Source organism: Selaginella moellendorffii, unplaced genomic scaffold, assembly GCF_000143415.4.
Source record: "Selaginella moellendorffii unplaced genomic scaffold, v1.0 SELMOscaffold_20, whole genome shotgun sequence".
Lineage (NCBI taxonomy): Eukaryota > Viridiplantae > Streptophyta > Lycopodiopsida > Selaginellales > Selaginellaceae > Selaginella > Selaginella moellendorffii.
The window spans coordinates 581,499-609,206 of record NW_003314281.1 but is presented as its reverse complement, the minus strand read 5'-3'; the positions used below and the strand labels follow the sequence as shown (position 1 = coordinate 609,206).

Below are 27,708 nucleotides of genomic sequence, written 5' to 3'. Positions count from 1 at the left end.
CAGGTTAAAAACTGCGGCTTAAAAGTTTAAAGGCTGGACAGTTAAGCTAATTAAACTGACGTGGTTAAGCGGGTTTAGGGCAAGGTGGGAAGAACACTGTCACACAGGGGAGAGTGGAGGAGGAGGGCAAGGCACTGCCGGGATTCTACCGCTACAGATGCTACGCTGGATCAATCCATGCATCGCAGTAGCAGCGGTGTCCGGAGTGGCGGGAGGAAACAGGGCACGGTGAGGAAGATCCCAGCGGCTAGGGCGGCGGCTTCGCAGCGTAATCCACAGGTATGGCGGCTTGCTTGGAGGCTCTCGGTGACGTTAGGGTTTTCTTGTTCTTGCCAAATCCGATGGCGCGCAGGCCGAGCACAGCAGCAACGGGATGTATTCCGATCAGATAGGCGTAGCAGGCAGCCGGAAGAGGCCCGTGCGCGAGCGATTGCACGGGATTTCTGACGGGATTGCTTCCGTGGGACGACAGAGCGTGAACAAAAGGTTGATTTTTTTTCTTCGTGGGCTTTCGGTGTTGAGCTTAACTAGCGTGATTCTGTGAAGGCAAAGGCAGGAGGATGGCAAGTGGAAGCATGATCTCTACGCCGACGAAGATGGAGATGACTCTGGACTTGGTATGGTCGTTTCGTTTCTTATTTTTTCCTGGGCTCCCTCCATACGTCAGTTTGCTGCATTGTCTCGTAGAAGGCCAGAGCGGTACTCAAGATCTTCGCTTGCGATTGACGAGAAAGAATCCCTTGCGGAGCTCCAGTGGAGGAGGAGGAGGAGGCGGTCCACCCATGAAAGATCTACGTGAGAAGCTGTCGGGACCAATCCCACCTCCAGTGGCTCAACCCGAGAAGCCTCGTCACAGGCTGCCCTCGACCATTGTCCGCGGTAGCACCGCTGCCTCGGCGTCAGTGGCGCCGCCGAGGCCTGTGATTCCGCGCAGCAATCCACCACCTCCGAAAATCCAGCCAGTAAGTAGCAAAGCCACACATATCCATGCTCGACGCTCATCACTTTTTTGTGCAGGCCTTGGAAAGTGTTGCTTCGTTTTTGACGTCTCTAGGATTGGAAAAGTACTTACTAACGTTCCAAGCGGAAGAGGTGAGTGATAGAATCCACTTTGGAAATTCCGGGGCTAAATGATGGGTTTTGCAGGTCGATATGACAGCATTGAGGCATATGAAAGATGAAGATCTCAAGGAACTGAATGTTCCCATGGTAAGAACCCACCCACTGATTCTTTCTTCACTTTTGAGACACATCTCATCCTTTTTCCTGGATTGGTAGGGACCAAGGAAAAAAATTCTTCTTGCGCTGGGTAATCGTGCTTCATAGGTACCCAAAAGCTCCAGTTTCACTGCAGATGTTTTAATATTTGTTGCTTAACAAGAAATGTCACTCCTTTTTTTTTTTTGGTTTCCTTGTGAAACTTGCGTCCTAGCCCAGCCCACATTTCTGTTGGCTGATCTAACTATCTTTGTCAGTTTGTGACTTGGACAGAAAAACGGCAGCGCATCGAAACTTGGTACTCTCTCTCTCTTAATTTTTTTTCTCTCGCTTTCGTCTTCTCTTACTATTATATAAATTTTAATTAAAGCATGTTTGTACAGGAAATCTCACACCAGCAAATCTCACTTTCACGCTATATGGGGTGGTCACACATAACTGGAAACAAGGATCAAAGGTCGGTCTCAGTTTGGAAACGCATCGTAAGTAACAGAGGAAACAACAGTTAAAACAAAGATCAACCGCAGCATAAAGAGCACAGGTCGATCCGGAGGCTCGCTCGCTCGCTCGCTCGCTCAGTCGTAAGGCCCGTTGGGATTGAGCTGCTTGAGAAGGCCAACGTACGTGAGATAGAGAACCCGGTCCTTGGCCCCGGTGCGGTGGCGGCGGGTGTGCTTGCAGAAGTACTTGAGCTGGTCGAGCGTGCAGAGGCCGAGCGTCTGGGTGAGCAGCAGGAAGAGCCAGTTGATGTTGCGCTTCTTGGCGTCGATGACGGGCTTGACGCAGTCGCACTGGCGGCACAGCGAGCAGTCGAGCAGCCGGGGGGAAGTCCAGCACTTGGGAGCGCGGTCGTGCATGGAGTCGCGGTAGCTGATGAAATAGTTGTTTACCTGCATGAAGGCGTCCCGGACGTCGAGGTCCACCATCTGGGAGCCGTCGCAGCGCTTGCAGATCACCTCGCCGCGGATGCGAGTGATGGCCGAGCTCCAGAGGTAGTCGAGCGAGTGGACATGGGCGCGGTACTCGGTGGCCCACGGGAATGGAGCGGGGATTCTCTCCGACTTAGGCATGGTGGCGGTGGCGGTGGCGGTGGCGGTGGCGGTGGCGGGGGTGGCGGCGGAGTGTGACGATGAAGCTGGCGGCGCTGGGGTTAGAGATGATGCTCCAAGCTCGCGGGGGCTTCTAGTCCTGCTGGGTGGAGACAGCGTGAGCCTGAGAGATTCGTCGTCATCAAAAACTGGCATATGGAAGGAGGAGGTGCAGGATGATTATGGTACCGTGTTAATCAACTTGTGGGATGGAATATAAGCTTGGTGACGAAGGAGCGTGCGTGTGGGTGTCGTGATTGTGCGTGTGAGAGTACCCTCACCTCCTGCAAGGAATATTTCACTGCCACCAATCAGCCACTTTGTACAGAAAAAGAGAGCGCGGGGAAGAGGAAAGAAGGCCTTGCATGTAACATGAGGCGATCGATCCGGGCACGCTGACAAAAGGTGGGGATTATGGAAAACAGGTATGGCACGGAGGAGAGAGAGAGAGAGCGAGCGAGCGAGCGAGAGAGGAGAGCTCTGAGATGATCTCTTCTCTCTCGATCCAATTAGCGGGGAGGAACTTCTCGGCGAGCTAGAGATGGATTTCAAGTTGTGGATCGAAGAAATCGTGAGGGGGGCGGCCGTCTCTTTCGATCTTTCGTTCCACGGATGGACGCTTTTGTCGTGGGGCGTCGTATCACTTTCAGTGTCACAAACACATTCAAACACTGGCACTTCGAAGAAATAGTGTGGGTCTCTCGCTCACATCAGAAGCTCTCCAGGACAAGAGATCACCACTCAAGAAAGAGCTGCTCTCAGCATGATGTTATACCTGAGGAAATATCTTTCGGTTCGTTTCGTCGTAAGTGGTGGCGCTGTTCCGTCCCGGTCGCAAAGTATGGAGCAAGCAGCCGAAATCAAACAGCACTATCTGGCTAGAATCACTTTCTCCTCCTCTTTTTTCTTCTTGTGTTCTTTAGAGGAGAGGAAGAGAGGATGCGATAAGAGAGAGAGAGAGAGAGAGGGAGGGAGCGAGCAGAGAGAGAGAGAGGGAGCGAGCAGAGAGACAGAGGCGAGTAATCTTCCAATTTTGTCGATCAGATCATCTTGGCTGCTCCAAGATTAAAATTTGCGGCTTGCGGCGAATCGGAAAGCCAATCGCTCGGCAAAGGGGTAGCGACTGCAAATTGCAAGACAAGTGGCCAAAAGAGCGAAACCAATTGCCGCGATCGAGAGGTAAGAAGCCAGGCAAAAGACCGAGAAATATTTATAGGGAGGTGGAATTATACGGGATAACGAATCAAGAGCGAGCAAAGGCTTCTTACCTTTCTATCGCTGCCTTCAAAAAAAAAGAAAAAAAAAATGTTAAATTCACAAAAAAAAGTTGCTTTTTCTCACTCTTAACCATTCCATGTTAAAATGTTGATTCTTTCCAAAGTGACACTGTTAGCAACGCCTACTGAGAAAAATAAGAAACTCAAGTTTCAACTCCAAGATGTAAAACTAAAAACTTACTATCACAGTAAATAAATCTCCAAGAAAACATAAACCCTATGCTTGTCATATATTCTCTAGTTTGGTAAAGAGTCAGACAAGGGACCCTTAAAACTTGAGCTCACTTTTACTTTTGAATGCTTGAGAAATAGAGCTGGGGCCATGGATTTTTGTCATGCGAGAGACTTAGTTCATGGTTGTTTGGGCTGATTTTGTTATGCTATATATATATATATATGGTGTCTGGATTGGGAAACCCTAAACCTAAAGCCTATCCTAAAGGAGATTGTAATAAGAAGAGAGATAAAAAAGGAAAAGTTCCAATGAAGCACGATTGTTCTTTCCAGCTTGGAAAAGAAAAAAGCCAATGCAAGTCAATTTATTCCATGGGTGTGCGGCAATCCTACGGTCGCAACACAGGCCTCTCATCGGAACGAAACGATTCGCGGAATATTCTACGCCCCCCGGCAGCGCGGCAAAAAGGGTCACATTACTTTTACTTGATCGTCAAGACAGCGGCCTATCCACGGAGCTTATAAGTTGGGAAGAAGGTGGCGAGCAATTAGGGTACAGATTCAATCCGAATCGGCCACGTGCCGAATGAGGCCGTGCGACACTAACTTCCCACTTTGGCCCGATTGACGTGGACGTATACTCCTACAGTCCTTTTCTTCGTTTCCAAAGCTAGCCAATATTCCAAGCTTCCAGTGTTTGTGCACAGGACGCATTTGGCAAAGAAGAAAATGGAAAAAGCTAAGGTGAGCCCCCTAGGTAGGCGATTCACACCTCCAACCTCCAGGTGGTTAGTAGCTATGGCTAGATTCAAGAGAGAGTGGGGGATACCTAGTAGATAACTATTTCTCGGCGGGAATCGAGCTTTTTAAGTAGGGAGAATATTCGAGAGCATGCTCATATCGTCGCCGTCCATTGGATTCCAGGTTAAACCCTAGAAATTTAGGGTTCTTGGCGGGCGGCGGCGAGTTCGTCCGGGGCGAGAGACAAGGTAAGGATGCAATGCGCGTGTCCTAATTCTTGGCGGCGCGCTTGGAGAGCGCTCCCGCTGTAAATATGGACATAGATTGTGGCTGTGGGGGATCTTTAGGTGGGCGCGCTACGAGAGCTCGCAGCGCCCATAAAGCCTCCCCCGACACGCTTGCTGCGGCAGGGGAAATTCTAACTTTTGCCCCTTCTCGTTCTCGCAGTGATTCGTGCGGGGAAGTAATCGATCGAAAGCAACGATGTCGGACGCGTAAGTATTTTTGCATAGTTTTTGTGTTTCTTTGATTGATATTGTGGATATCTCAACTTCGAAACTTCGCATAGTTCTTGTGTTGATCTTGTGGATCTTCCTGCTTCTCAACGACGAAACTTTGCATAGTTCTTGTGTTTCTTCGTGGATCTATTCAAAGGGAGTCTGATCTTTCTTTCTTTGGTGATGCTGTAGCGACGAACCCATAGGTGAGGCTGCCGCCGAGAAGACGACTCCCGTGCTTGGAGAGCCCATGGATATCTTGACGGCACTCCAACTGGTGCTCAAGAAATCTCTCGCTCACGACGGTCTCGCCCGGGGTCTCCACGAGGCCGCCAAGTCGATCGAGAAGCACGCTGCGCAGCTCTGCGTCCTTGCCGAGGACTGCAACCAGGCCGACTACACGAAGCTCGTCCAGGCCTTGTGCGCCGAGCACGACGTCAACTTGATCTCCGTTCCCAGCGCCAAGAAGCTGGGTGAATGGGCCGGGGTAAGCTTCCCTTTTCCTTCTCCAAGTTCTCTCAAACTTTTCGCTTTGATCTTGCAGCTTTGCAAGATCGACTCCGAAGGCAAGGCTCGAAAGGTCGTCGGCTGCTCCTGCGTGGTGATCCGGGTATGTCTCGTGTCACTTGGATTGCTCTCTTCTTTCATCGAAGAACTAGGATTGCTCCGAAGAACTAGAGTCTTGGATTCTCCGGGGTTTTGCTTACGAAAGTTTTGGTTCTCCAGGACTATGGCGAGGAGACTGAAGGGCTAAATGTGATCCAAGAGTATGTCAAGAGCCACTAAAAAAAAAGAGGAAATAGTCTATAACGTTTGCCGCCGCCATTGTGTTTTTTGGGAAAGAAAGAATGGAAAAAAAGGGGGACCTTTTCTTTTATTTGAAGTAACTCCGGGGTTTAAATCGTTTTCGTTTTAGGGAGAAGGAACCCTAGGTGGTTTTTGACTTCCTCCCCGCGGATCGATCAGAGGTATGGATCCTCGCTCCAGTGCTGCGATCGATTACGGCTGCACTGTCCCCGCTCTGTATCGCTACTTGGATCCACTGTTGGTGTAGCGGTGCTCTCCATCGGTGGATTTGAAGCAAGCAATGGACAAGAAAAGGAGTGGCAATGGCGGAGGTAGCGGAGCCGCGGGCAAGAGGCAGCGATTGATCGATGGAAGGAGGCCTTCCAGGTTCGTATTCTTCGCGGCAGGGATTTGGAAGGATTTCCCCGTGGAAATTAGCGCTGCTCTGTGCGAGGCCTACCGCGGCGGCAGGGAAATCGCGGAGATTTTCTTTGCGAGCTGTCATCTGGCGGTGTTCTTCGCGCATATGATCCAGCTAAACACCGGGACTGGATACAGGAACTCGATCGGTTGGTTTGACAGCGATGGAGAGTTTTCCAGCCCGATCCAGCCATTCGAGGGCCCTGGATCGCTCGACGATGTGGAGAAGCTCCTTGGCGGTGGAAAGGCTTCCTTGAGTGCACGGCAAGGAAGCTCGATCTCTACCACCGACACGGCCGGGGCTTGTTCCACCGTGGAAGACGAGGGTGGCGAAGTGGAAGACGTGACTTCTAGCCGCAGCAAGCTCGCCAATCTCGTGGTTTCCAGCGGTGGCAGGCTCGCGAAGCTCGAGGCTGGCGATCCAAAACTCGTCGACGTCAAAGCAGCGTTTCTAGCGGGGCTCGGGCGACTCTCGGCGGTGGCCGATGTTACTTCGGTGTGCAAAGTTCGTTACGACTGTCCTGGCGGTCTGGCTCGCCGAGAAGCGTTTGAGACGCTCAGCGATCTCACGGCCAAGGTGCGAGGCGGGGATGCGAATTTGCAGCAGGCTTGGTACGGGTGTTCTCGAAACGAGCTTCTGAGTGTCATCAAGCATGGTTTTGGACGTCCGTCGGTGGACTCCACCTACGGTGTGGGGATATATCTTAGTCCAGAGAGTCTCTCTCGCCTGAGGTAAGTGCTTATGCTTTGTTTTGCGACGCGGCGAGACGTGATTGTCTTTCGTTCTTGTGCAGTTGCAGAGGCGCGGATATTGACGAAAATGGCGAGCAGCATGTCTTGCTGTGCCGTGCGATTCTTGGCAAAGCTGAGCTTGTGCGAGCAGGGAGCAAGCAGTTCCATCCATCCAGTGATTTGGTTGACACCGGTGTTGACGATCTGGCGAATCCGAAACGCTTCATTGTGTGGAGCACACGCATGAACACGCATATTCTGCCGCTCTACGTTGCCAGCTTCAAGTTTCCACGCAAGTGGCACGGTTAGTAGAAGCTCTTTTTTTCCCACTTTCATCTTTTACACCTTGGCTCTTGTATTTTCTTTCCCTCGCAGGTATTATGGAGGCATCAGCCAAGTGCAGCAACTCTTCCGAGATCAAGGAGAAAGTAATCCCACCGAAGGTGTTTTTCTTTTTCATTTCTTTTTCCTTAATGCTTTAGGAGTAACGTAGTCCAATTTTCTTTGTTTAGCAGTCAAGTGTGACGGTGCCCATGCTGTTCTCGGTGCTCAAGCCCGAGCTTTCCTCGTCGGAGATGAATATAGTAGTCCAGGATTACTTGGAGCTCAAGGTAGTTCGCTGTTTTCTTGTCGGCCAAGTCTAAAGTGAATTTATCCTCTTGTAGAATGCTAAGATCTCCCGCGAGGAATTTCTGAAACGGGTGAGGACTCTCATTGGTGACGAGAAGCTGAAAAAAATCCAGGAGCAAGTCTTTCGAAGCAGCGTCCTTTGTGGCTTCCTGATATGCCAGAGCCAGAACAAGCTTGCGGAGCATCAGGCTCACAGCGGTGCGAAGATCCACATCTAAGATCCAAAGCAGAGCTAAGTTGCAAATTTCCATTTGCTTTCTCCATGTTGTTATGTTGTTGTTTCCACCGTCTGCTGTTTTCAGCGTTTAGCTTGAAGACACTCTCATCCTTCTGCTCCTTTGTCTTATCTCTTCATCACTATATGAGGTACTTTTTATTCCACAACGCACTCACCTCACTTAGCGCAGCATGGAGCTTCCACTCCTCAAATGGATCTTGCTGCTAAATCTACTGCGAACTTCGGCTGTCGGGAAGATGGTAATCTTCTCCGAGCCAGGCCGTCTCGACAGATCCTCCAGCGACGCACTGCGAGCCAAGTTCTCGGAGATCTCGGCCACAATTCTTCCCAACTCGACTTACAAGGCAGGTAAGTCCTTCTACGGCTCCGTACTCCCCAGGAACTCGAGCAGCGATGACGCCATCCTCGTCAACTTCCACTTCTACGACGAGGCTCTGTGCGATCCTTCCTTCGTCGCCACCGTCCCCGCGGCTCCCGGAAGCTCCCTGCTCGACAAGTTCGCTCCGGTCGCCAGAGAGGTGCTCGAGCTCGCGGCAGGCTCCGGCTATGGCTCCGGAGTGGTGATCCTCGGCCAGTTCCAGGTCGGCTACACGATGCAAGGCTCCAGGCTCGTGGGAGGAGCGGACAATTGCACCAAGCTCTCGATGAGCTACAACAATTCTCTCGACTACTGCTTTGGCTACCGCAGCGTCCTCCAGAGCCACACTCCGTGGAACCATCTCTACTCGCAGTGCTCGCTTCGATCGCCCAATCACAAGTTCCTCCTCCAGATGCAAAGCGACTGCAACCTCGTGCTCACCGACACCGATTCCAACGTGGTTTTGTGGGCGAGCGACACTTACCTCGCTGAAAGTGGCTGCTACCTTGTTCTCCAAGAGGACATGAACTTGGTGATCTACGACGAGCGCCACAGCGCGAAGTGGGCGTCCGGGACGAGCAATTCGAGCCTTGGGCCGACGCAGCTCATCCTCGGGAGTGATGGGTCGAGCAGGATTTTCCGGAACGATGAGCCAGGGACTGTGATCTGGAAGAACAAGGACAAGAACAAAGAGTAGAAAGAACTATGGTTGTTCTTGTTGTTTGGTGGAACTTGGTATCATCCTCCTCCTCCTCCTCCTCCCGGAATTGCAGGGACGAGGTCTCAATCGAGCATCTTGCATCCTTGGTGCGATCGTCCAGGGGAGATTTGGCCCAGGCTAGACGCATTCACGCCCTTGTCTCGTCCTCCCGCCATTCGCACAACATATTCTTGGCGAATCTCATCGTGGAGATGTATGGAAAGTGTGGATCCATCAAGGAGGCGGTGGCAACCTTCGATTCGATCGCGCACCCGAATGTCTTCTCGTGGAATATAATGCTTCAGGCATATGCCCGTAACGGGCATCTGCGAGACGCGAGGAGTCTTTTTCTTGTGATTCCCGACAAAGATAGCGTCACCTTTGCAACAATGATGCAAGCTTACGTCGATTATGGCGAGCTTGATGAAGTGAAGTCCATGTTTGATGCTCTGCCAACCAAAGATGTGATAGCGTGGACGACGATGCTAACAGCATATGCCATTACAGGGCATTTGGAGGAGGCCAAAGCGGTGTTTGATACAATGCCGCAACGCAATGTGGTAACCTGGAATGCATTGCTTGTTGGGTATTCTCGTAATGGGAAGGTTGGTTTTGCAAAGAAAGTTTTTGATCTGATTCCCCGGAAGAACACTTCTTCGTGGAATGCTATGTGTCATGCGTATGCCGAGAATGGGCATCTTGATGAATCTCGGAAGCTGTTTGATGCTATGCCAGATCGAGATGTGGTGTCGTGGACACAAATGGTCGCGGCTTATGTGAAATCCGGAGACTTGAAGGAAGCAAAGAGCCTGTTTGAGAAGATGCCGGACCGTAATGCTGTGTCGTGGAATGTGATGATCCAAGCTTATGGCGAGAGAGGGGATGTAGATCGAGCAAAAGAGCTGTTTGATAGGATGGAGTTTAGAGATGCTGGATCGTGGAACTTGATGCTTTCTGCTTATGCTCAGAACGGGTATCTCAAAGAAGCCAGGGATTTGTTTGAGAGGATGATCCACCGGGACGTGGTGTCATGGACGATTTTAGTTGCCGCTTATGCGCGGACGGGGAATTTCTCTGCTGCAAAGGATCTGTTTGATCGAATGCCGAATCGTAATGTGGTTTCGTGGAACTGTATGATCCAAGCTTTTGTGGAAGGCGGAAAACTTGAAGAGGCAGAGAAGCTTTTCTCGAGAATGCCTGCAAGGGATTCAGTTTCGTGGAATGTAATCTTCTCGGGATATGCCAACCAAAGAACTTTGAGAGAAGCTCTGGAGTTTTTCGAGATCATGCCAGCGAAAGACGATGAATTCACGAAAACCACATTGATCGCCGCGTACGGACGAGCTGGGCAGATTGTTGAAGCCCAGATTATCTTTGATGGGCTCAGAGAGGAGCACAAGGCTTGTGCAGTGACTTGGAACGCATTGCTCCATGCGTACGGTCACAGCAGGAGGCTCGAGAAGGCCGCAAAGATCTTTTCCGTACAAAAAAAGAAAGATCCCGTCTCGTGGAATATCATGCTCGCTGCATATACCCAATGCGGGTATATTCGAGAATGTGAAAGGCTACTTGCCGCGATGCCTTTTCACCACGACATTTTCACCTTGACCACGATGGTAACAGCCTACGGTAAAGGTGGCAAGCTGAAACTGGCCAAAGAAACGTTTGAGAAGATCCCTGTTAAGAACCCAGTAGCCTATACTGCCATGGTTTGGGCATATGCCAAAGCCGGGCATTCTTCGAAAGCAAAGAAGCTGCTCGTTGAGATGCAGGCCGCGTTGCCGTCACCTGGTACGTACGGAGAGATGGACGCTTCAAATACGTTGTACCACCAGTTCGGAAGCTTGTTCATACATGGAAAGTAATACATGTTTCTTTTCTGGAAGTTGGGTACCAAGATAGAAGGTGTGGTTTTGGTTTTGAGGAAAACTCGGTGGTGGGAAGCTCCTGGGCTTGTTTGTAGCCGCTCGGATCTCACGGAGGAAAGAAAGACATCAATCCTTCTCACTTGTAAGTCTTTAAGTGTGTTTGTGTAGTTTTGGGAGTTCTTCGCCCGGTCAAATCGTGATCAGCTCCGCCTTTTTGTGAGTATGGAGGTCCAAGCTTGCGCGGCCTGCCGGTTCCAGCGGCGGCGATGCAGCCCTGCGTGCCCGCTGGCAAAGTATTTCCCAGCGAGCGAGAACCAGCGCTTCATGAACTGCAAGAAGCTGTTTGGGGTGAGCAATATGCTCCGGCTGCTCAACCAGGTGTTGGTCAAGGATCGAGACGAGACTATGCAATCGCTCATGTTCGAGGCGGACGTTCGCGAGCAGGACCCCGTCCACGGCTGCATGGGGATCATCTGCATGCTGGAGCAGCAGCTGGACAAGCTGCGGCGAGAGTTAGCGGTGGTGAGAGAGCAGCTCCGCTTCTTCCAGGCCCAAGAACAGCAACAGCAACACAACCACAATCACCATCTTCGTCACCAGCAGCAGCAGCAGCAGCAAGAGGTTCCAGGAGTGATCGATCATCACGGCCTGATCAACCTGATGAGCAGCACCAACGTTGATGGTAGTGGCGGCGAGGATTTTGGAAATGGTGGTCACAGCAACGATCATCTCGGGGCCCGGCATCACCAGCAGCAGCTTCTAGATGACCGGCAGCAGCAGCAACTTGTGGTGCAGCATTCGAGCTCTTCTTCCTCAGCGGCCGCCAGCTCCAGCACTGTGATGAACGCTGCCACTGCCGCCGCGGCTGCTGCGAGCTTCCATTATTGTTTCATCTGACTGTTCTTAGCATTTGCTCCATCGTCCCCAAATTTCTACAAGAGCATGTACGAGCATTCAAGCTTGCAAGTTCAGTTTTTCTTCCCAGTTAAATGCTGCCAGTGTGACGCTCCAGCCAATCGAAGTAGAAGAAGAAAGGAAAAACTCGGCGGTTTTCATCAGGAGAAAGCATTCTCATTTGGCCGCAGCTTTCTTGCTTTTAATGCAACCAGAGACAAATTCAGTATATCAATCTCATTCATTCATAAGTTTTGCCTCATAGTGCTGTGACTATCCTCATTTATATACCGTTTACATGGTGTTATAGCAGCAGGCATGAGGAAGCTGCCCTGATAGCTCCATTGTTAGAATTTAGTAACCCCTATGATTAGAATCAAATAAGAACAATTGTGGCTTTATAACTTAAATAGTTGGCATGGAGGTAATAGAGTCAATCCCCATGGAGGTAATAGAGTCTAGAGTCAATATTCCATGCACGCGTCCTCTTGACTCCTCTAGATGTTTGTCAGATTGGCCATATGCCAATCGTCCTCTTCTACTCCAATGCTCCAGACTCTGATCAAGGCGGGATTGATATCGGTTCTCGATCTACCTCGAGTTCGTGGGGCGAGTCAGCAAGGACCACCTCAGGAAGGACGCGAGCTCTCGGGCAACAAACGACGAAGGATAAACCAAATGCTGTTCCTTCCGGCGATGACGAAGTCGAGGATCACCCTGCGGAGATAATCATCATCATTCTACGTCAGTGTCGCCTCCACGAAGAGAGCACGACGAGAGCTCCCTGGATGCAGTAGACAAGCGCAACGGCGGCAGAGATCTCAACGATCAAAGAGGAGGATGGTGGAGGAGTTCCCGGCGCCGATTCATTCGGGCATCGCAGGAAGGACGGGATCACGGAGGTGTTTGTTGGCCATGTAAGCAGCCTGCAAAGTCTGACCAAGAATTGACCAAAGTTTTGCATTGGTTTATGCAGCATGTGATGTGCTACTAAATATCAGTATTAACTCAATACAGAAAAAATATATATCAATGCAATAACAAAGTAGATACGATAGACATGTATCACCTTTGGTCCAACCACGCTCCATGGATCCCATATGGGAGTCCATAGGGAAGTGGTGCTCGAGCAACTTCTTCAAAGCTCTTCCCGTCCAAGAGGAGCACGTATCCGTCACCTTTATCATCATTGACAATAGATATCGCCACACCTACAGTCAGTAAGAGGTTTACACGATGATGTACAAGAAACTTGAAACTTTACCATCGTCTTCTTCAGTGGCGCCGGGTCGTGGAACAAACATTGGCTCCGTTGGAATGCTCCCGTGCTCGTACCACTCCTTAGCACTCTGGCCCTTGATGTCAATCTAGCAAACAAGAGCAATTCATTGGTGTTGTTTCGTATGGCCTGGAGGAAACTACTTACTTTGACCAGAGAATTTGGAAAGTGACAAGGCCTATGAGCCCCATTTGCGTAGACGTAGCGATAGTCACGAGAATAATAATGAGGATTCATGGTGTTCATGTCTAGTCCGTGCCCATGAACTTGCGGAGGCACAGCATTCTCTAGAGTTCCTTTGCCCCCTCCAGAGATTGGTATCTTAAATCTCCCAAGCCTGTAACTTCCTTAGCTAGAGCGAAACTGGAAGGAAAAACTTCAACACACCTTGCGTATGGCATTTCTTTCCCCTTCGATCGAAGCTCTGCCAGCTCCATTCTCCGGAGAATGATAGGATTTGACAAGTGTTCGCAGCAGTCGGCCACAATTCTTGGCTTCCCATCTTCGCCAGTTTCCTCGTAGGCATTGATGAAGTGAAACATGAGAAAGTTTGGAACCTCCACAACGTTTACCTTGAGAAAATCCAAGCTTGTAAGAAGATTCTAATATCAAAAGCACGTACCACTTTTCCCGATTTCCTGTCCATGACATGCAAATACGATCCGTGCTCGGGCATATACTCGAATTTGTAGTACGGACATGGCTCCGCCTTGAGGAGATTTTTGGTCGAGTATCTCAGCGCCATTTCTGGGATGACAATGTAATTCTCCGTAAGAGCGAAGGAATGGATCCATCCGGGAGCCGGACCTTTGCAATTCACCTGAAGACGTTACGAAGCTTTTGTAAGGTGACAATATGTAGAGCTTTGGAATTACTAACCCTGCCAAGATGTTTTCTTGTGTTTGTTCCTGGTTCCATCCTCACGATATCATATCCGGGTTTGATCAAGTCTGGAAGGGCGGTGATGAATTCCTTGTCTGTAACATAAGGATGACCTGAGTGGAGAAGACCCTGCCAAAAGTTTGGACAATTCGCATGAATCGAAGCGAGAAATCATGTTTGTACCTTGTGATTGTCGTCGTATGTAAATCTTCCAATAGTGTCCAGAGTCCATGGATCGATCTGTGTTGACGACTTCACAGTCTCGGTGATGCAAACCACTCGCCCATCCCCCAAGCTGTCAGTTCAAGAGAAGCTTCTTAACATATCATATCATCTAGTCTTATGAGCGATGCTACCATATGACGCCCGTATTGGCGTTGTCCGTGAGTGTTGTTCCCATCGCCATTCCAACCACGTCTTCCAGCAAAGACCAAACGTTTTCGTGCTTTGGTACCACTGAAAACTCCCTGAAACATGCTTGCTGGTTCTTTCTCGCACTCTTGTAAGCGTCAGATTGAAGCTGTGCGTGCTTGACATGAAGTTTTCCATTCTCGAAGTAGAGCCGAAGCAAGCAAGAATATCTGTTCGATAGGAAAAGAACAAAAGAAAAGTAAAAAACAGAACTCGGAATTAGCGAAACAGAACAAAACCAGACAAGAAATTCTGTCAGCTTAATCTCAATGATATACCCGTCGAAGAGATGACCAAATCGGTGCTCTCCCATCTCAAATCTCCCAGGTCCATTTCGCAAATATGTTCCCTTCTGCTCAAAGCCAAGAGACAAGAGGACAAGCCTTGAATGTGAGGAACTTAAACGATGATAAGGAAAGAAAATATTACCAGCCAGAGAGGAATTTGGCCTTGGATAACCGGCAGCTCTCCTTCCCATGATTCTCTTCGAATCGAGTTCCAGGTTGCCAGACCCGCGTACTTATCGTTGAGCCATGCAGGCTTGAGTTCTTCGTGCTGGCATGATTCTCCTGCTTGTTTTGCAGGTTCTCGTGTTAAAATGGACCTGACTTCGATCGATTTGATCCTTGTCGACTGATTCCAGCTTCGACCATGCAACAAGGGACCCGATCGAGGAAAACCAGCAGCATGACTCTTCTTTAGCTTCGATTCGCTATGGAGTAGCAATCCGTTATGAACTCCGGTTGCTTGGGACGATACCACAAGACTCTCCATGATCCGGCCTGGATTTACAAGGATAAACTAAAGAAATTTAGAAAACCAAGATGCACTCCTACCCATGCGGCTTCCCTTTGCGGAGAAATGGAGGCCAAGCTCGTCCACTATATATCAAATTCCAGCCTGGAGTCTAGTGTTGTTTTCTTAACGCGAATATATTCGCTCAAGCATCTTTCCCCGGAGAATAATCTCGCATAAACTCCAAAAACTCCTGTTGTTATAAATCATACAATCAACTTTCGCTTGACAGGTGTACCTTCTAGACAGCAGTCAGCATTGAGATTGTGGTCTCTCTCAAGTGGTTTCTAAAATAAATACTGTGATTGTGATCAAAATCAAGATGCCCCAACACAATACTTTAGCAAAAAAAAAATCCATTCAAGCATTTTCCTCCACCATGATCCTGGAATCACGCAAGTTCTTGTCATGTTAGCAACGACAAGGGCGAGCATCTTGGAACCAATTGACTACTAGTACTAACAATCTTATATTCTTCTCCGTGTGATCACCCAAAATATCTACTCGGCTCCATAGAAGAATCGGAGCCATTGATTAAATAACAGTAAAATCTATCATGGCCGTTGGTGCGCACATTCTTTTTTGATACTTTTGGGGGGAAATTCAAATTGCCTCCCATTTCCTAGGTTGGGATTGATCTTGGACGAGGAGAGCGCGCCGGGCACGACGAGCGCTGCGGGCTTTCTCTCTTAGATCTGAGTCAGAGCTTCGAATGCTGGCGGGCGGAGAGGCGAGGCTAAGGCGCGCGGCGTGAGGAGCTCGATCGAGGTATGCCTAGGGTTTTAGAGCTTGTTTCCGAGCTTCGACTGAGCTGAAATCTCTGGCGGCTGGCAGGTTTGGCGATGGGGCGGCCGGGAGCTGCCGCTGCTGGCGGCAAGACTATCGAGGAGATTTACCAGAAGAAAACCCCTCTGGAACACGTTCTACTGCGGCCGGACACGTACGTTGGCTCCATTGAGAAGCACACGCAGACGCTATGGGTGTATGAGGGCGGTCAGCTGGTGAATCGTGCGGTGACCTACGTCCCTGGGCTGTACAAGATTTTCGACGAGATCTTGGTGAATGCTGCCGACAACAAGCAGCGGGATCCCATCATGGACGCTGTCAAAGTCACGATAAGCGTGGAGCAAAACACCATCTCCGTCTACAACAACGGGGACGGAGTCCCTGTGGAAGTTCACAACGAGCAAGGCGTCTACGTTCCGGAGATGATCTTTGGCCATCTCCTCACAAGCAGCAACTACGACGACAATGAGAAGAAGACGACTGGTGGGAGGAATGGATACGGTGCTAAGCTCGCGAACATTTTCTCAACCGAGTTTGTGATTGAAACCGCGGATGGCAAGCGGGGTAAAAAGTACAAGCAGGTAGGCATCATCTTCTTAGCAGAGCTTTATATAACCTTGCTTATCGTTTCGATTTGATCAGGTGTTCTCTAACAACATGAGTGCGAAGTCTGAGCCAGCTATTAGCTCGTGCAAGTCCAATGAAAATTGGACTAAGGTGACTTTCAAGCCCGACCTCGCCAAGTTCCACATGACGTATCTGGAGGAGGATGTTGTTGCCCTGATGTCCAAACGTGTTTTGGATATTGCGGGCTGTCTTGGCAGGACTGTTAAGGTGGAGCTGAACGGCCAAAAGCTCCCAGTTAAAACGTTTTCGGATTACGTGGGGCTTTACCTTGCCTCCGCTCAGAAAGGCAAAGAAGAGACGCTTCCAAGGTTCTTTATATTTCTTTGAGTCCTCACTTGCTAAACTCAGTTTGAATTGCAGGATATATGAGCGTGCAAATGATCGGTGGGAAGTATGCGTGAGTTTAAGCGATGGACAGTTTCAACAGGTAAGACTGTCTTCTTTCTGGTTTGCTGCTTGCTGACGTTGATGTTCACCCAGGTTAGCTTTGTGAACAGCATCGCCACAATCCGGGGTGGCACGCACGTCCAGCATGTTTCGGAACAGATCGTAAGCCACATACAGGAAATTGTGAACAAGAAGAACAAAAATGCGAACGTGAAGGGTTTCCAAATCAGAAACCATCTTTGGGTCTTTGTCAATTCTCTGATTGACAACCCTGCCTTCGATTCCCAGACGAAGGAAACATTGACTACTCGTCAAACTAGTTTTGGATCGAAGTGCGAGCTGTCCCCAGAGTTTCTGAAGAAAGGTAATATTTGTCTCCGCATAATGCACTTCCTTACTAACGGATATCCAAACAGTTTCTAAATGCGGGGTAGTTGACAATGTTCTGTCGTGGGCGGACTTTAAGCAGAGTAAGGAGCTAAAGAAGAACGACGGTGCCAAGAGGCAGCGCCTAACTGGAATAGCCAAGCTGGACGATGCAAATGATGCCGGCGGCAAGAACTCCGAAGCATGCACTTTGATCTTGACTGAAGGAGATTCAGCTAAAGCTCTTGCTGTAAGCTCAGTCTTTGCTCTTTCAGCCTTCTTAACTTTTTGTTGTCTTCAGATGAGTGGCATCAGTGTGGTTGGCCGTAACCACTATGGTGTGTTTCCTCTCAGGGGAAAGCTTTTAAACGTTCGAGAGGCAACGCACAAGCAAATAATGGATAACGCTGAAATCACCAGCATAAAGCAGATACTGGGGTTGCAGCAGGGAAAAGGTTATGAAAATACCAAGTCTCTTCGTTACGGTCATTTGATGATTATGACCGACCAGGTACATTGCTTTGTTAGAATCGTTTCCTTTGTTCCTAGCAGTTGTTGCTCCAGGATCACGACGGGTCACACATCAAAGGTCTTATTATCAATTTCATTCACACGTTTTGGCCATCACTTTTGAAAGTTCCCGGTTTCTTGGTGGAATTTATCACGCCAATTGTTAAGGTTCGTCTTTTGATGACTAAACTATATCGAATGTTTCTTGCACATGCAGGCAACACATAAGAACGGAAAGGTACTATCCTTCTATACTATGCCGGAATACGAGTCGTGGAAAGAGTCCCTGAGAGGAGAAACCAAGGGTTGGAGTATCAAGTACTACAAGGTTTGCACCCTGTACTATTAGCGAGGCACAAACTAAAGGCTTGTCAACAGGGTCTGGGCACGAGTACAGCAAAGGAAGGCAAGGAGTACTTTCGAGATCTGGTCAAGCACAAGAAGGACTTCGCATGGGACAATGATGAAGATGGTGACTCTATAGAGCTAGCATTTAGCAAGAAAAAAACCGAAGCCAGAAAAATATGGCTGCGAGGGTACCAGGTACGTATTCTTGATGATATAGGAATAATTTATTAACTCTGTGACATGGGAATGCAGCCAGGGACATTTCTGGATCAAACTCAGCGGGTCATCACGTACAGCGATTTCATCAATAAGGAATTAATCCTGTTCTCGTTGGCTGATTTGGCAAGGTCTGTCCCGTCTATGGTGGACGGATTGAAGCCCGGACAGCGCAAGATTCTGTTTGCTGCATTCAAAAGAAATTTTACGTCGCAAGCTAAGGTAAGTTATGATTTAGTTTCAAGATGTAATGCATTCTTTTGCCTTATATTTGCAGGTAGCGCAATTTTCTGGATATGTCTCCGAGCATTCTGCTTATCACCATGGAGAACAAAGTCTCGCGAGTACTATCATAGGAATGGCTCAGAATTTCGTCGGTAGCAATAACATCAATATCCTTGCTCCGATTGGACAGTTCGGTACAAGGAGTCAGGTAATCCTATTTTCTCTTGTTTGGCACTGATTGAAAGCATGCATATCCAGGGCGGAAAGGACCATGCCAGTGCGCGTTACATCTATACGTCTCTAACTCCGTTAACACGTACTATATTTCCTAAACCAGATGACATTTTACTGAATTTTCTGAGAGAGGATGGACAGTCGATCGAGCCCTTCTGGTACGTAGTTCTTTAGACTTTTGAAATATTTTGCTGAGATTTTCTATCAATTGTAAAGGTATGCACCAATTCTTCCTATGGTGCTTGTCAACGGCTCTGAAGGCATTGGCACTGGGTGGAGCACTTTCGTGCCAAATTACAATCCTCGAGATATCGTTACCAACCTTAAGCATCTTTTGCGCGATGAGCCGCTGGAGCCAATGGATCCGTGGTACAAGGGGTTTAAGGTCGTCTTCGTCAGCAGAATACCGTGTGGTGCTTACATTTTTCCTCTTGTGCAGGGGACGATAGTGAAATCGGCAAGCAAAGAATCTGGTGTCAGCTATACAGTGACTGGCATCGTAGAGCAAGTCAACGAGACTACTATACGTGTGCTAGAGCTTCCCATTAGAAAGTGGACTCAAGACTATAAGGAGTTTCTTGAAGCGTTGCTTTGTGGCACAGAGAAAATCAAAGAACCCTCTATTAAGGTGATGCTCTCATTCAACTCCCGCGAGTGTATTTTAACGTTTTGCTTTCAACATTCAGGACTACAGGGAGCATAACACTGATACGCGAGTGCACTTTGAAATTTCTTTATCCGAGGAAAAAATGGCTGAAGCTCTTGCAGAGGGTCTCACGAAAAAGTTCAAGCTGAGTACCACTATCAGCACCAGTAACATGAATCTTTTTGATAAGGACGGGCATATTCGAAAGTATGACACGCCCGAACAAAGTATCCTTTTGGCATGCATGGTTTCTAGCATTTGCTTTTTCCTTGACATAAGATACAGTTCTTGAAGACTTCTACCATATTCGTTTGGAGTTGTACGTCAAAAGAAAGGTTTTTATATTTTTTAACTTTGTAATCGTGTATTGACGAGCTTTTGTAGGAAGTGCAAGTTGAGAATTTGCAATACGAGCTACTGAAGCTTGACAACAAAGTCCGATTTATTCTCGGTGTTGTCAAAGGCGAAATTGTTGTAAACAACAGGAAGCGAGCCGAGTTACTAGTCGAGCTAAAGACCAAAGGCTTTACTCCGTTCCCTAAGAAGGCAAAAGCTTCGGACTTGCCTGTTGTCGGTGGTGATGGTTCTGACGTGGAAGCGGATGACGAAGAAAAGCTGAATAAAGGAGTTCGTGCTGGTGATTACGAGTATCTTCTATCTATGCCAATTGGCACGCTCACTCTAGAGAAGGTTCAGCAGCTCTGCAACGAGCGTGATAAGCTTGAAGGTGATGTTGAAGAATTGAAGAAATGTACACCGAAGGATCTCTGGGAGAAGGACTTAGATAACTTCCTCGAACAACTGACGGTATGACGCTATAATCACCTCGTTGCAAACGCTCATCAGTTGCATCCACAGGCTCAAGAGATGGAGGAAGAAAAGGAAGACGAGCTTGAACTTAAGCAAATGGCCAAAGAAGGTGCTGCTATATTCAAGCGCGCTGCTGCTGGCCGAAAGCCTGCTGCGAAGGCAAAAACTGCAGACAAGGAAAATGCCGTGAAGCCTACCAAAAGTAAGTCCGTCATTGAACGCGCGAAATCTAACTTGAAAATATCATCCTGCAGAAGCGACTGCCTCGACGAAAGCTTCGAATGCTTCCAAGAAGGCAGCTAAACCAGTGGTATGACACGAGAATGCTCTTTTCCTTCTTTAATGTTTTTTGTTATTGGTAGGAACTGGACAGCGAGGAAGAATACTTCAACACAAGCTTACAGGATCGCCTTGCTGCTTACGCGAAAGGAAAAGGACCGCTAACAGGTAATATGTTTTGTTTTCTCTTTCCCTGGCAATGCACTTAAACATTCTGTTCCCCAGAGGACAACTCCATGGAGGACGCTGTCAAGGAAGTGTCCCCGCCAACAAAGCATAATGCTCCTAAAGCTGCTCCGGTCGCAAAGAAGCGCGCGAATACCAAAGCCTCCAAAGCATCAAAAGCCACTGAAGATGTTGCGGCCCACGACTCCCCTGATGCGAAAGTAAGGAAGGTGCGGGCTTCTCCATTCAACAAGAAGAGTGGTTCCGTCATTCCTCAGCTTGCAAAGCTGTCCATCGAGGCAGAGGCCGACTCCGACGTCGAAGCAGCTCCTCAAGCAAGGCCGAAGAGACGAGCGGCTCGCCCGGCTGTGCACTACATCGAGAGCGACACGGAGGAAGACAAGGCCGCAAGCGAAGACATCTCCGACTTTGAGGACGAAGGATCAGAGTAAAGTCTGGTTCCCCCTCCCCGGTTTTCTCATTCTGCTCGTTTGGTGCTAACGAGTTTGCTGTACTGCTCTTTAACTTTCTATGTTAAGGTGGAGGCTCCAGAAGAAAGGTCGTGTCATGGTACTGTGACTCGTATGGATTGTGTAATATCTGCATTGTTTTGTTCCAGACAATTGTTTCATGTCATTGATCATATAATGTTTTTCACCTTTTTCTTGTGTAAAAGGCTCCTCTACACATCAAATTTTTTCTTAAGCTGAATGGCCTAATTTTTTCTTAAGCTGAAAGGCCTGAATTTAGAAATGCAGCTCCACAAACTTAAGATACAATCTGTCATTGATATAAAAATAATTACTAAAAGTTTTTATAAATCCTTATTATTTGCATAGGAAGTAGTTTTTCATGTACTAATTTATCACATTCAATTCTCAAAAAGAGGATTGGAAACGAAAACCAAAGTAACTCAAGTTCTCTAGCGAGGTTGTATTCGTTGGCTTTGTTGGGTCCTGTAAACATTGGAAAAAGGTGGGAAAAAAGAAACTGAAAATCAAAAACACATTACATACCTTAATCCTAATCGGTAAGACTCTACTAAGCTTTCAAGATGCCCCACCTCGAAGTTGAACAAATCCAAGGCACCTGATGGCGGCCAGTAGAAGTCAGACCCTAAAAAGCCGCCATTTGCCGCAACTTGTTTTGCCTCTCGCAGAGCCCTTACATAGTCCTCGCAGTCTTCGCTGAAATAGTTTTCCGACGGCACAGCAACATCCTCCCCCTCAAGCTTGTCTGGATCCACGAGAAGATGAAACGGCGTCAAGTGTATCATGACGAACTCTGGCCACTTGTGCACAAGCATCCGCGCGTCCAGCAGCAGCCGCGCATGCAACTCCTCATCCTCAACTCTGCCGAACAGATCCATTTCCGCCCACGACGCGAACTGGTCGCAAAGCTCTATAGCCCCCGGGCCAAGAATGGGGTTGGAGGGCCAAGGATGGCAGATCAAACTCTTTGCGTGCTCGACGAACGTGGGCCATGGAGGATAGCGCTGATAGTAATGGTAGTATTGGCGCTGCTGCTTCACCTCTTGGCGGATGGCGTCCAGGTCCGGGACACCCGTTAAAGTCCAGTGGCGAAAATTGTTGTAGGTGAGATTGGGCTCTGCATAGCCCTCGTAACTCAGTTCCTCGATCTGGCCTTCGAAAAACACCAGTGGCTTGGGTGCCAGTGCTGTTACGGCATTGATCGGCCTGAGACGTGCTTCCTTACAGGCATACCTGAGCAGGCGTTTGATCCTATAGTCCATCCTCCACAGCGCGAAATCCAAAACCCCGTAGAAGCTCTCCAAGACGGTCCCCATAGCCATTAGCTAAAACCCTCGTTGATTGTTAACTAGCCCTAAGTGAGACATTTCTGTAGTTTAGGGTTCATGTTTCTTGAGAGAAAGATACGTATACAAAACATACTATAAATTCATTACAACCTTTCTTCCACCTTAACAAAGAAAGTTAAGAGCAACTCGTTAGCAACGAACAGAATAAGAAAACCACTTTGGGAGATGTCTGGCCTTGTCTTCCTCCGTGTTGCTCTCAATGTAGTCCACAGCTGGGCGAGCCGCTCATCTCTTCGGCTCTCTGCCTCAATGGAGAGCTGGAATGACGGAACCACTCTTCTTGTTGAATTGGAGAAGCCCGCACCTTCCTTACCGGGGAGACATGGGCCACAACATCTCCAGTGGCTTTGATGCTTTGGAGGGTTTGGTATTCTTTGCGACCTGAGCAGCTTTAGGAGCATTAGGCTTTGTTGGCGGCAACACTTCCTTGACAGCGTCTTCCATGGAGTTGTCCTCTGGAGAACAGAATGTTTAAGTGCATTGCCCACCTCCAAACACTTAAAGGAGTCTTATTTACAACCTCCATAAGTCTTATTTCAGGCTTAGCGACTTATTAACCCCAGGGAAAGAGAAAACAAGCCATATTACCTGTTAGTGGTCATTTTCCTTTCGCGTAAGCAGCAAAGCGATCCTGTAAGCTTGTGTTGAAGCATTCTGCCCTGCTATCCTGTTCCTACCAATAACAAAAACACTGGTTTAGCTGCCTTCCTGGAAGCATTCGAAACTTTCGTCGCGGCAGTTGCTTCTGCAGGATGATACTTTTGGTAAGCTTCACAGCATTGTCCTTGTCTGCAGTTTTTGCCTTCGCAGCAGGCTTTCGGCCAGAAGCAGCGAGCTTGAATATAACAGCACCTTCTTTGGCGCTCGTCTTCCTTTTCTTCCTCTATCTCTTTTGAGCCTGTGGATGTAACTGAGGAGCACTAGTCTAAGTCCTTCTCCCAGACATCCTTCGGTGTACATTTCTTCAATTCTTCAACATCAACTTCAAAGCTTATCACGCTCCATTGTCAGAACAGATCATAAGCCACATACAGGAAATTTGTGAACAAGAACAAGAAAAATGCGAACGTGAAGGGTTTCCAAATCAGAAACCATCTTTGGGTCTTTGTCGTTTCTCTGATTGACAATGCTTTCTAGTTTTGGATTGAAGTAATCTTTGCATAATGCACTTACTAACAGATATCAAAAACTTTTATATTATAACCTTGTACCTGGAGATTTACGGTTAAACCAGAGAAGGATCCTTGCTAACGCATACACCACAATCTGGGTATATTTATCAGCATTATCGCGGCAAACTTGCCTCTCTTCGTCCGCGCACTCCCCCCTCCTTTTATTTCATTCTCTCCTCATTCTACTCCTGTTCCGCGACGAACGAAGAATGGGACGCAGCCAACAACGTAGCTCCAATCCCAGACCCATCCTTGGATAGCCTCAACTCTATGTGCTCTGCCGCCTCCTTGCCAATCAGCTCCACCACTGACTGCTTGAGATACTCCCGGAACTTGGGATAGTGCTCGTACAAACCACCATCCATCGCCACCACCGTCTTCTTCCTTTCCTCCGTCGCCGCGTACGAGTGGTTCTCCAACCCGCCATTGTTTGCCAAGGATCCACCGTCCCTCCCTATCTTCTTTAGGATACCGACAATCCCGGCGCCTGCCAGCCGGGCGCCACGCTCTGCGACGATGTCACACACATCCATGATCACCTTCCGCATCTGCAACGTCGAGCTTTGGATCTGGAAAGGAAACAAAGATTGGGGAGATTTTACTATCCAGCAGCCGCACAAAGAAACCAGGACTTACCCCGAAAACCACTCTCAAAACCCGGATTACTTCCTTGAGGTCCGGGGATTGATCGGCGTGGATTGCAGACACATCCGGAGTCCTGCAACAATAGATTAGTAAGCAGCCAAAACTTCATGCAAAGAAGAGGTTACCTCAAAATAAAAGGGACTTCGAGCCTTGAAGGTACCTTTCCTCCAAAGAATGCCGCTTCGGCAGCCAGTTTCCACAACACTCTCCTCACAATGTCACCCAGGTACATTCCAGATATCATCTTCTCGAATATCTACAGTCCAACACAGGTAGGGTAGGGTAGGAATTGTTTTTGTGGTCATTTTCAAGCTTACCTGATCGCATGGGTTGACGCTGTCGGCATCCAAGGCGTCATCAACCTCAGTCTTTGGAAGGTGGGCCGACGTGAAACTTCCCCACTCCATATTGATGACCTGTTAAAGAGTCTTGAACGTTTGCAAGAGTGAGTAAATAATGATTACCATGGATCCAGAGGCTGGTAACGGGCCTCGCCACTTTGGTATCGCGTCCGCTCGCTCCACGTAACAGGCATTACTTCCGGTGCCCAGTATTACCGCTACCATAACGTCATCGTCCTCGTATCTTCCCCCGGCCAACGTTCCCACAGTATCGTTCACCTATTTTCAAGAGATTAAACGCTTTCGTAAGGGAAGAGTACTCGAGGAGACTTACCAGAGCCGCAACTCGCATGTCTACGTTGCTACGATGCATTGCCCCCTGCAATTCCTCGACAACGTCTTTGCCAACCTACGCGATCCCGACATTAAAACTTGGAACGTTTTCACAAGACACTAACCGTCTCTGCGATGGCGAAACCTTTCGTCCACTTCATGAGCGTCCCGGAGTTGATTGACGTTTGCTTCACGGGAAACGAGAACGTAAATCCCAGCTCCCGCTGCTGTCCTGGAAGCAGAAAGAAGCCCTCCCCTTCGCTGGCAACGAAGCTTGCTAGCTCTGTGGCAATAAAATCAAATAAATCCTGCGAAACACCATGCATGCATGGCAATTTTACACCAAACCCCCCAAGCAAAGCAAACCGCATGAAGTACCTCGTTGGAGCCGACCATAACTTTGGGAGGTATGGACACTTCCTTGTACTCCTGGTTCATGATTCTCTTCTCCTTGCCACCCATTTGTACTCTGAGCACCCGGAAGTTCGTCCCTCCCAAGTCGAGCGCGTAGAACAGGCCTTCCTCGTTCCTGGGGAAGCCATAAAGCGAAATCGATAAAAAAAACAAAACGAGAGATATCTAGGCCCGAGCAAAGGACAAACGAACTACGTACCCAGTCGGGAGATTGTCCACATAGCTTAGAACCATTTTGAGCTTGCTGCCGCCATCGATCGCAAGCCCGGCATGCATCTCCACGACCATGTTATCGACAATCTGCCGCAGCCGCGAGAGCGGGGTGGAGCAGCCGCCGCGGAACTCGTCGACGATGCATTGCGCCCTCTTCCAGCTCGTCCGCTGCCGCAAGCGCCTGTTGACGAAGAATGCCGCCGCCACGGCCGCGCATGTCGCAGCCGCGCAGGCAATTGTGATCGTCACCGCAGCTTTTCCCATCCCCCGGTATCGATAGCGTCGCAATCTATCCACAATTCCAATCCCGGCCGGCGATATTCCTCGTCCTCCACTCCCGCCCTGTCACGAGCTCCTCCCCCCAGTCCCTGGCGGCAAGAAATACCATACAAACCTAAAATCAGGCACAGATTTCCACAGATTTCGGCATTGCGGGGCAAGAAAAGCATCGCGCAGCTCACCTCGTGATCGATCAAACGCGGCGGCGCCAAGAACAAGGCAAGAATCGATGCGGTGGCGGTCAAGTCAGGGCTAATCGATGCGATCTAGCGTGACGACGAGGAGTGGGGATCGCGCGGCATGACGCCAGCGCCGTGCGCGCGAGGAGGAAGAAAAACCTAGAGAGGAAGAAACGAATGAGAGGAGAGAAGCTTCCACCTCATGGAAACCCGCCCCTCAATCCCCGGACTTGACTGCCTTAAACATTGGGCCGTCGTCCCAAACTTAGCCGGTGGTCACAAATTCGTACGGCGCACGTACGGCGCCATTATCCAGATTTATTATCCGCTCTTATCCGGATTACTCTATTTTTAAGCCTGCTTTACAGAGAAAAAGTTTAACTGCGCCGCAGTCCGGTTATTGTCTTTTTTCTCGTTTTTTTACTTCTCCTTTGCCGTGAAGGATTCACCGCAGCCGCAAGTGCCGGTAGCGTTGGGATTTAGAAACACGAATTCCGACCTGCGAGGATTGAGAGATCTCAGAATTGGAGCTGGGATTTCTTGACAACTTTGGAACTTTTCTCTCGTCCAGGAAGAACTTCAAACTTACTTGAGACGATCTTCGATGAAATCCATCTTGGTGCCGATGATCTTCATCAGCGCTCGCGGGTCGATCAAAACCTTGACGCCTTTGTCCTCCACGAGCTCATCGTGGCGCTCGGCTTGATCTGCAAGAGGAAGATAAGCTTTTCTCTCTCTCGCAAGAAAAGGAAGAGAAGCAAAGGACTGAGGCTTGCCTGCGTAGTTCATGGTGTAGGAGTAGCCATTGCATCCCCGGACCTTGACACCCACGCGCAAGTAATCTTTGTTCCGCAAGTCTAGCAATTGCCGGATCCTCTTGGCCGCGCTGTCGCTCAGCGCAATCGCTTGCTTCTTCCGGGACGAGGAGGCTTGCCTCAATCCCTCCCTGGCGGCGCACGCTGCTGCCATTCCTGACCTGCGCTGTAGAAGAAAGCCCTTCCCAGTGAGTCACAAGCGCGAGATCGCCGCTCTCTCGCTTCTCCTACGTCGAATCGGTCACAAGATTTCAAGGGAGTTGTGGAGCTAACCTGAACATAGCCTCCGCATCATCCTCGCCCTCGCGCCCACAAGCCCTAAAATCGCACTAACCCTAGGAGACGAATATTCCCTTTTATTGCTAACTACATGTTTTAATCTGGATTACAATTGAGGAATATGCTTGGGTCATATATTGGATAGCATTGAATATACCTATATTATCTATAATGAATTAATCTTCATTTTTTCAACTTAAACCCTAAACAATTCAATCCCAAATATGAACTCTCACATGGTTTTGTGGTGGTTAATCTAATAACCATTTAGTGGGCTTATATTTTATGGCATTTTGCCTTAAAATGGATCAATGTGAATCAGGGGCTTCTTGTGTAGTGGCAAGAGGACAGCTCAAAGGTCTTTTCACATTTATCAATGAAGATTAGGGATTTATACTTCAACAACTAAATAATGAATGTGTTTGAACTTTGTCATTACTTGCTGCAAGGGCTTAATCTTGAGAGCAAACAACTAAGCTCACCAAGATTTATAATTGCTCTAGAAATTGGTTGAAAGCTACAAACAATGGTAAAGAAAGAACATAAAAAAAATTAAACTTGTAAAGTTTGTAAATATATGTATGTATATATATGTATTACACTAGCTAGGT

General features: G+C 48.7%; 11 protein-coding genes and 1 non-coding gene across 17 annotated transcripts; 7 read left to right on the top strand and 5 right to left on the bottom strand.

Annotated features, from left to right (window-relative positions):
* The first annotated feature begins 71 nt into the window (after positions 1 to 71).
* Positions 72 to 1,405, top strand: LOC9636498. Of its 2 annotated transcripts, none has more exons than XM_024678010.1 (7): positions 72 to 279; positions 353 to 486; positions 547 to 617; positions 691 to 962; positions 1,018 to 1,092; positions 1,147 to 1,209; positions 1,279 to 1,405. In XM_024678010.1, the coding sequence occupies exons 1-7, from the start codon at positions 178 to 180 to the stop codon at positions 1,324 to 1,326; spliced, it is 765 nt and encodes a 254-aa protein (XP_024533778.1). In that variant the 5' UTR covers positions 72 to 177; the 3' UTR covers positions 1,327 to 1,405. The 2 variants fall into 2 exon arrangements, with proteins under 2 accessions (XP_024533778.1, XP_002972910.1); XM_002972864.2 differs by having other exon boundaries at positions 688 to 962.
* A 156-nt stretch (positions 1,406 to 1,561) lies between these two features.
* Positions 1,562 to 2,288, bottom strand: LOC9637250. Its single transcript, XM_002972648.2, has one exon. It carries the CDS (start codon positions 2,286 to 2,288, stop codon positions 1,794 to 1,796), a length of 495 nt encoding a protein of 164 aa, XP_002972694.1. The 3' UTR covers positions 1,562 to 1,793.
* A 2,355-nt stretch (positions 2,289 to 4,643) lies between these two features.
* Positions 4,644 to 5,882, top strand: LOC9637020 (40S ribosomal protein S12). Its single transcript, XM_002972863.2, has 5 exons — positions 4,644 to 4,746; positions 4,946 to 4,992; positions 5,188 to 5,482; positions 5,540 to 5,605; positions 5,722 to 5,882. The coding sequence occupies exons 2-5, from the start codon at positions 4,982 to 4,984 to the stop codon at positions 5,779 to 5,781; spliced, it is 432 nt and encodes a 143-aa protein (XP_002972909.1). The 5' UTR covers positions 4,644 to 4,746; positions 4,946 to 4,981; the 3' UTR covers positions 5,782 to 5,882.
* On the top strand, positions 4,786 to 4,896 carry LOC112347308. Its single transcript, XR_002992733.1, has one exon. It is a non-coding gene; the product is annotated as a small nucleolar RNA snoR103 (small nucleolar RNA).
* Positions 5,883 to 5,926: 44 nt separating the features above from the next.
* On the top strand, positions 5,927 to 7,932 carry LOC9637019 (probable inactive poly [ADP-ribose] polymerase SRO2). 2 transcript variants are annotated; one of them, XM_024678008.1, is made up of 5 exons: positions 5,927 to 6,933; positions 6,996 to 7,237; positions 7,309 to 7,376; positions 7,446 to 7,544; positions 7,599 to 7,932. In XM_024678008.1, the coding sequence occupies exons 1-5, from the start codon at positions 6,083 to 6,085 to the stop codon at positions 7,779 to 7,781; spliced, it is 1,443 nt and encodes a 480-aa protein (XP_024533776.1). In that variant the 5' UTR covers positions 5,927 to 6,082; the 3' UTR covers positions 7,782 to 7,932. The 2 variants fall into 2 exon arrangements, with proteins under 2 accessions (XP_024533776.1, XP_024533777.1); XM_024678009.1 differs by having other exon boundaries at positions 5,928 to 6,933; positions 7,449 to 7,544.
* Positions 7,933 to 9,071: 1,139 nt separating this feature from the next.
* LOC112347261 (pentatricopeptide repeat-containing protein At4g02750-like) lies at positions 9,072 to 10,724 on the top strand. Its single transcript, XM_024677890.1, has one exon. The coding sequence runs from the start codon at positions 9,072 to 9,074 to the stop codon at positions 10,722 to 10,724; it is 1,653 nt and encodes a 550-aa protein (XP_024533658.1).
* Positions 10,725 to 10,939: 215 nt separating this feature from the next.
* LOC9636497 (LOB domain-containing protein 22) lies at positions 10,940 to 11,850 on the top strand. The gene has a single exon (XM_024678011.1). It carries the CDS (start codon positions 10,950 to 10,952, stop codon positions 11,622 to 11,624), a length of 675 nt encoding a protein of 224 aa, XP_024533779.1. The 5' UTR covers positions 10,940 to 10,949; the 3' UTR covers positions 11,625 to 11,850.
* Positions 11,851 to 12,659: 809 nt separating this feature from the next.
* LOC9637018 (carotenoid cleavage dioxygenase 8 homolog B, chloroplastic) lies at positions 12,660 to 14,967 on the bottom strand. The gene is made up of 10 exons (XM_002972647.2): positions 14,623 to 14,967; positions 14,472 to 14,545; positions 14,139 to 14,363; positions 13,966 to 14,077; positions 13,780 to 13,911; positions 13,523 to 13,720; positions 13,288 to 13,472; positions 13,048 to 13,237; positions 12,886 to 12,988; positions 12,660 to 12,832 (listed from the first exon to the last, which is right to left on the bottom strand). The coding sequence occupies exons 1-10, from the start codon at positions 14,965 to 14,967 to the stop codon at positions 12,687 to 12,689; spliced, it is 1,710 nt and encodes a 569-aa protein (XP_002972693.1). The 3' UTR covers positions 12,660 to 12,686.
* A 658-nt stretch (positions 14,968 to 15,625) lies between these two features.
* On the top strand, positions 15,626 to 21,244 carry LOC9636496 (DNA topoisomerase 2). Of its 2 annotated transcripts, XM_002972860.2 has the most exons (22): positions 15,626 to 15,756; positions 15,823 to 16,355; positions 16,417 to 16,709; positions 16,762 to 16,828; positions 16,882 to 17,152; positions 17,205 to 17,404; positions 17,456 to 17,665; positions 17,719 to 17,832; positions 17,882 to 17,992; positions 18,043 to 18,207; positions 18,265 to 18,450; positions 18,506 to 18,661; positions 18,712 to 18,845; positions 18,904 to 19,072; positions 19,127 to 19,315; positions 19,374 to 19,560; positions 19,619 to 19,668; positions 19,718 to 20,140; positions 20,192 to 20,345; positions 20,398 to 20,453; positions 20,506 to 20,590; positions 20,648 to 21,244. In XM_002972860.2, exons 2-22 carry the CDS (start codon positions 15,831 to 15,833, stop codon positions 21,037 to 21,039), a joined length of 4,137 nt encoding a protein of 1,378 aa, XP_002972906.2. In that variant the 5' UTR covers positions 15,626 to 15,756; positions 15,823 to 15,830; the 3' UTR covers positions 21,040 to 21,244. The 2 variants fall into 2 exon arrangements, with proteins under 2 accessions (XP_002972906.2, XP_024533775.1); XM_024678007.1 differs by having other exon boundaries at positions 17,205 to 17,665.
* Positions 21,245 to 21,455: 211 nt separating this feature from the next.
* Positions 21,456 to 22,032, bottom strand: LOC9636495. Its single transcript, XM_002972646.2, has 2 exons — positions 21,604 to 22,032; positions 21,456 to 21,543 (listed from the first exon to the last, which is right to left on the bottom strand). The coding sequence occupies exons 1-2, from the start codon at positions 21,954 to 21,956 to the stop codon at positions 21,510 to 21,512; spliced, it is 387 nt and encodes a 128-aa protein (XP_002972692.2). The 5' UTR covers positions 21,957 to 22,032; the 3' UTR covers positions 21,456 to 21,509.
* Positions 22,033 to 23,600: 1,568 nt separating this feature from the next.
* On the bottom strand, positions 23,601 to 25,809 carry LOC9636494 (hexokinase-1). The gene is made up of 9 exons (XM_002972645.2): positions 25,532 to 25,809; positions 25,297 to 25,447; positions 25,044 to 25,226; positions 24,920 to 24,994; positions 24,709 to 24,864; positions 24,562 to 24,660; positions 24,370 to 24,500; positions 24,236 to 24,317; positions 23,601 to 24,168 (listed from the first exon to the last, which is right to left on the bottom strand). Exons 1-9 carry the CDS (start codon positions 25,807 to 25,809, stop codon positions 23,782 to 23,784), a joined length of 1,542 nt encoding a protein of 513 aa, XP_002972691.1. The 3' UTR covers positions 23,601 to 23,781.
* A 467-nt stretch (positions 25,810 to 26,276) lies between these two features.
* Positions 26,277 to 27,131, bottom strand: LOC9637017 (iron-sulfur assembly protein IscA-like 3, mitochondrial). Of its 3 annotated transcripts, none has more exons than XM_024677792.1 (4): positions 27,092 to 27,131; positions 26,780 to 27,045; positions 26,593 to 26,710; positions 26,277 to 26,502 (listed from the first exon to the last, which is right to left on the bottom strand). In XM_024677792.1, exons 2-4 carry the CDS (start codon positions 26,970 to 26,972, stop codon positions 26,424 to 26,426), a joined length of 390 nt encoding a protein of 129 aa, XP_024533560.1. In that variant the 5' UTR covers positions 26,973 to 27,045; positions 27,092 to 27,131; the 3' UTR covers positions 26,277 to 26,423. The 3 variants fall into 3 exon arrangements, with proteins under 3 accessions (XP_024533560.1, XP_024533562.1, XP_024533559.1); XM_024677794.1 differs by having other exon boundaries at positions 26,780 to 26,984; XM_024677791.1 differs by having other exon boundaries at positions 26,780 to 26,979.
* Between the last annotated feature and the right edge of the window lie 577 nt (positions 27,132 to 27,708).

Bases quoted from the DNA above. Each gene is read 5' to 3' on its own strand.
- LOC9637019 (XM_024678008.1), top strand. From the start codon at position 6,083: ATGGACAAGAAAAGGAGTGGCAATGGCGGAGGTAGCGGAGCCGCGGGC. The intron at 7,377-7,445 runs GTGTTTTTCTTT...TTCTTTGTTTAG, and splicing joins AGAAAGTAATCCCACCGAAG to CAGTCAAGTGTGACGGTGCC. The intron at 7,545-7,598 runs GTAGTTCGCTGT...ATCCTCTTGTAG, and splicing joins AGGATTACTTGGAGCTCAAG to AATGCTAAGATCTCCCGCGA.
- LOC9636497 (XM_024678011.1), top strand. From the start codon at position 10,950: ATGGAGGTCCAAGCTTGCGCGGCCTGCCGGTTCCAGCGGCGGCGATGC.
- LOC9637250 (XM_002972648.2), bottom strand. From the start codon at position 2,288: ATGCCTAAGTCGGAGAGAATCCCCGCTCCATTCCCGTGGGCCACCGAG.
- LOC112347261 (XM_024677890.1), top strand. From the start codon at position 9,072: ATGTATGGAAAGTGTGGATCCATCAAGGAGGCGGTGGCAACCTTCGAT.
- LOC9636495 (XM_002972646.2), bottom strand. From the start codon at position 21,956: ATGGATCTGTTCGGCAGAGTTGAGGATGAGGAGTTGCATGCGCGGCTG. The intron at 21,544-21,603 runs GTATGTAATGTG...CAATGTTTACAG, and splicing joins TCTTACCGATTAGGATTAAG to GACCCAACAAAGCCAACGAA.
- LOC9636498 (XM_002972864.2), top strand. From the start codon at position 178: ATGCATCGCAGTAGCAGCGGTGTCCGGAGTGGCGGGAGGAAACAGGGC. The intron at 487-546 runs GTTGATTTTTTT...GATTCTGTGAAG, and splicing joins CGACAGAGCGTGAACAAAAG to GCAAAGGCAGGAGGATGGCA. The intron at 1,210-1,278 runs GTAAGAACCCAC...CTGGATTGGTAG, and splicing joins AGGAACTGAATGTTCCCATG to GGACCAAGGAAAAAAATTCT.
- LOC9637018 (XM_002972647.2), bottom strand. From the start codon at position 14,967: ATGGAGAGTCTTGTGGTATCGTCCCAAGCAACCGGAGTTCATAACGGA. The intron at 13,721-13,779 runs GTTAGTAATTCC...TAACGTCTTCAG, and splicing joins CAAGAAAACATCTTGGCAGG to GTGAATTGCAAAGGTCCGGC. The intron at 12,833-12,885 runs GTAAAGTTTCAA...TACTGACTGTAG, and splicing joins CGCCACTGAAGAAGACGATG to GTGTGGCGATATCTATTGTC.
- LOC9636494 (XM_002972645.2), bottom strand. From the start codon at position 25,809: ATGGGAAAAGCTGCGGTGACGATCACAATTGCCTGCGCGGCTGCGACA. The intron at 25,227-25,296 runs GTACTTCATGCG...GGTGTTTCGCAG, and splicing joins TTATGGTCGGCTCCAACGAG to GATTTATTTGATTTTATTGC. The intron at 24,995-25,043 runs GTTAGTGTCTTG...GGGATCGCGTAG, and splicing joins GTTTCGCCATCGCAGAGACG to GTTGGCAAAGACGTTGTCGA.
- LOC9637020 (XM_002972863.2), top strand. The intron at 5,483-5,539 runs GTAAGCTTCCCT...TTGATCTTGCAG, and splicing joins AGCTGGGTGAATGGGCCGGG to CTTTGCAAGATCGACTCCGA. The intron at 5,606-5,721 runs GTATGTCTCGTG...TTGGTTCTCCAG, and splicing joins GCTCCTGCGTGGTGATCCGG to GACTATGGCGAGGAGACTGA.
- LOC9637017 (XM_024677791.1), bottom strand. The intron at 26,711-26,779 runs GCAAGCCTCAGT...TTCCTCTTGCAG, and splicing joins CTACACCATGAACTACGCAG to ATCAAGCCGAGCGCCACGAT. The intron at 26,503-26,592 runs GTAAGTTTGAAG...CAATCCTCGCAG, and splicing joins TTCATCGAAGATCGTCTCAA to GTCGGAATTCGTGTTTCTAA.
- LOC9636496 (XM_024678007.1), top strand. From the start codon at position 15,831: ATGGGGCGGCCGGGAGCTGCCGCTGCTGGCGGCAAGACTATCGAGGAG. The intron at 16,710-16,761 runs GTTCTTTATATT...TTTGAATTGCAG, and splicing joins AAAGAAGAGACGCTTCCAAG to GATATATGAGCGTGCAAATG. The intron at 17,993-18,042 runs GTTTGCACCCTG...GCTTGTCAACAG, and splicing joins GGAGTATCAAGTACTACAAG to GGTCTGGGCACGAGTACAGC.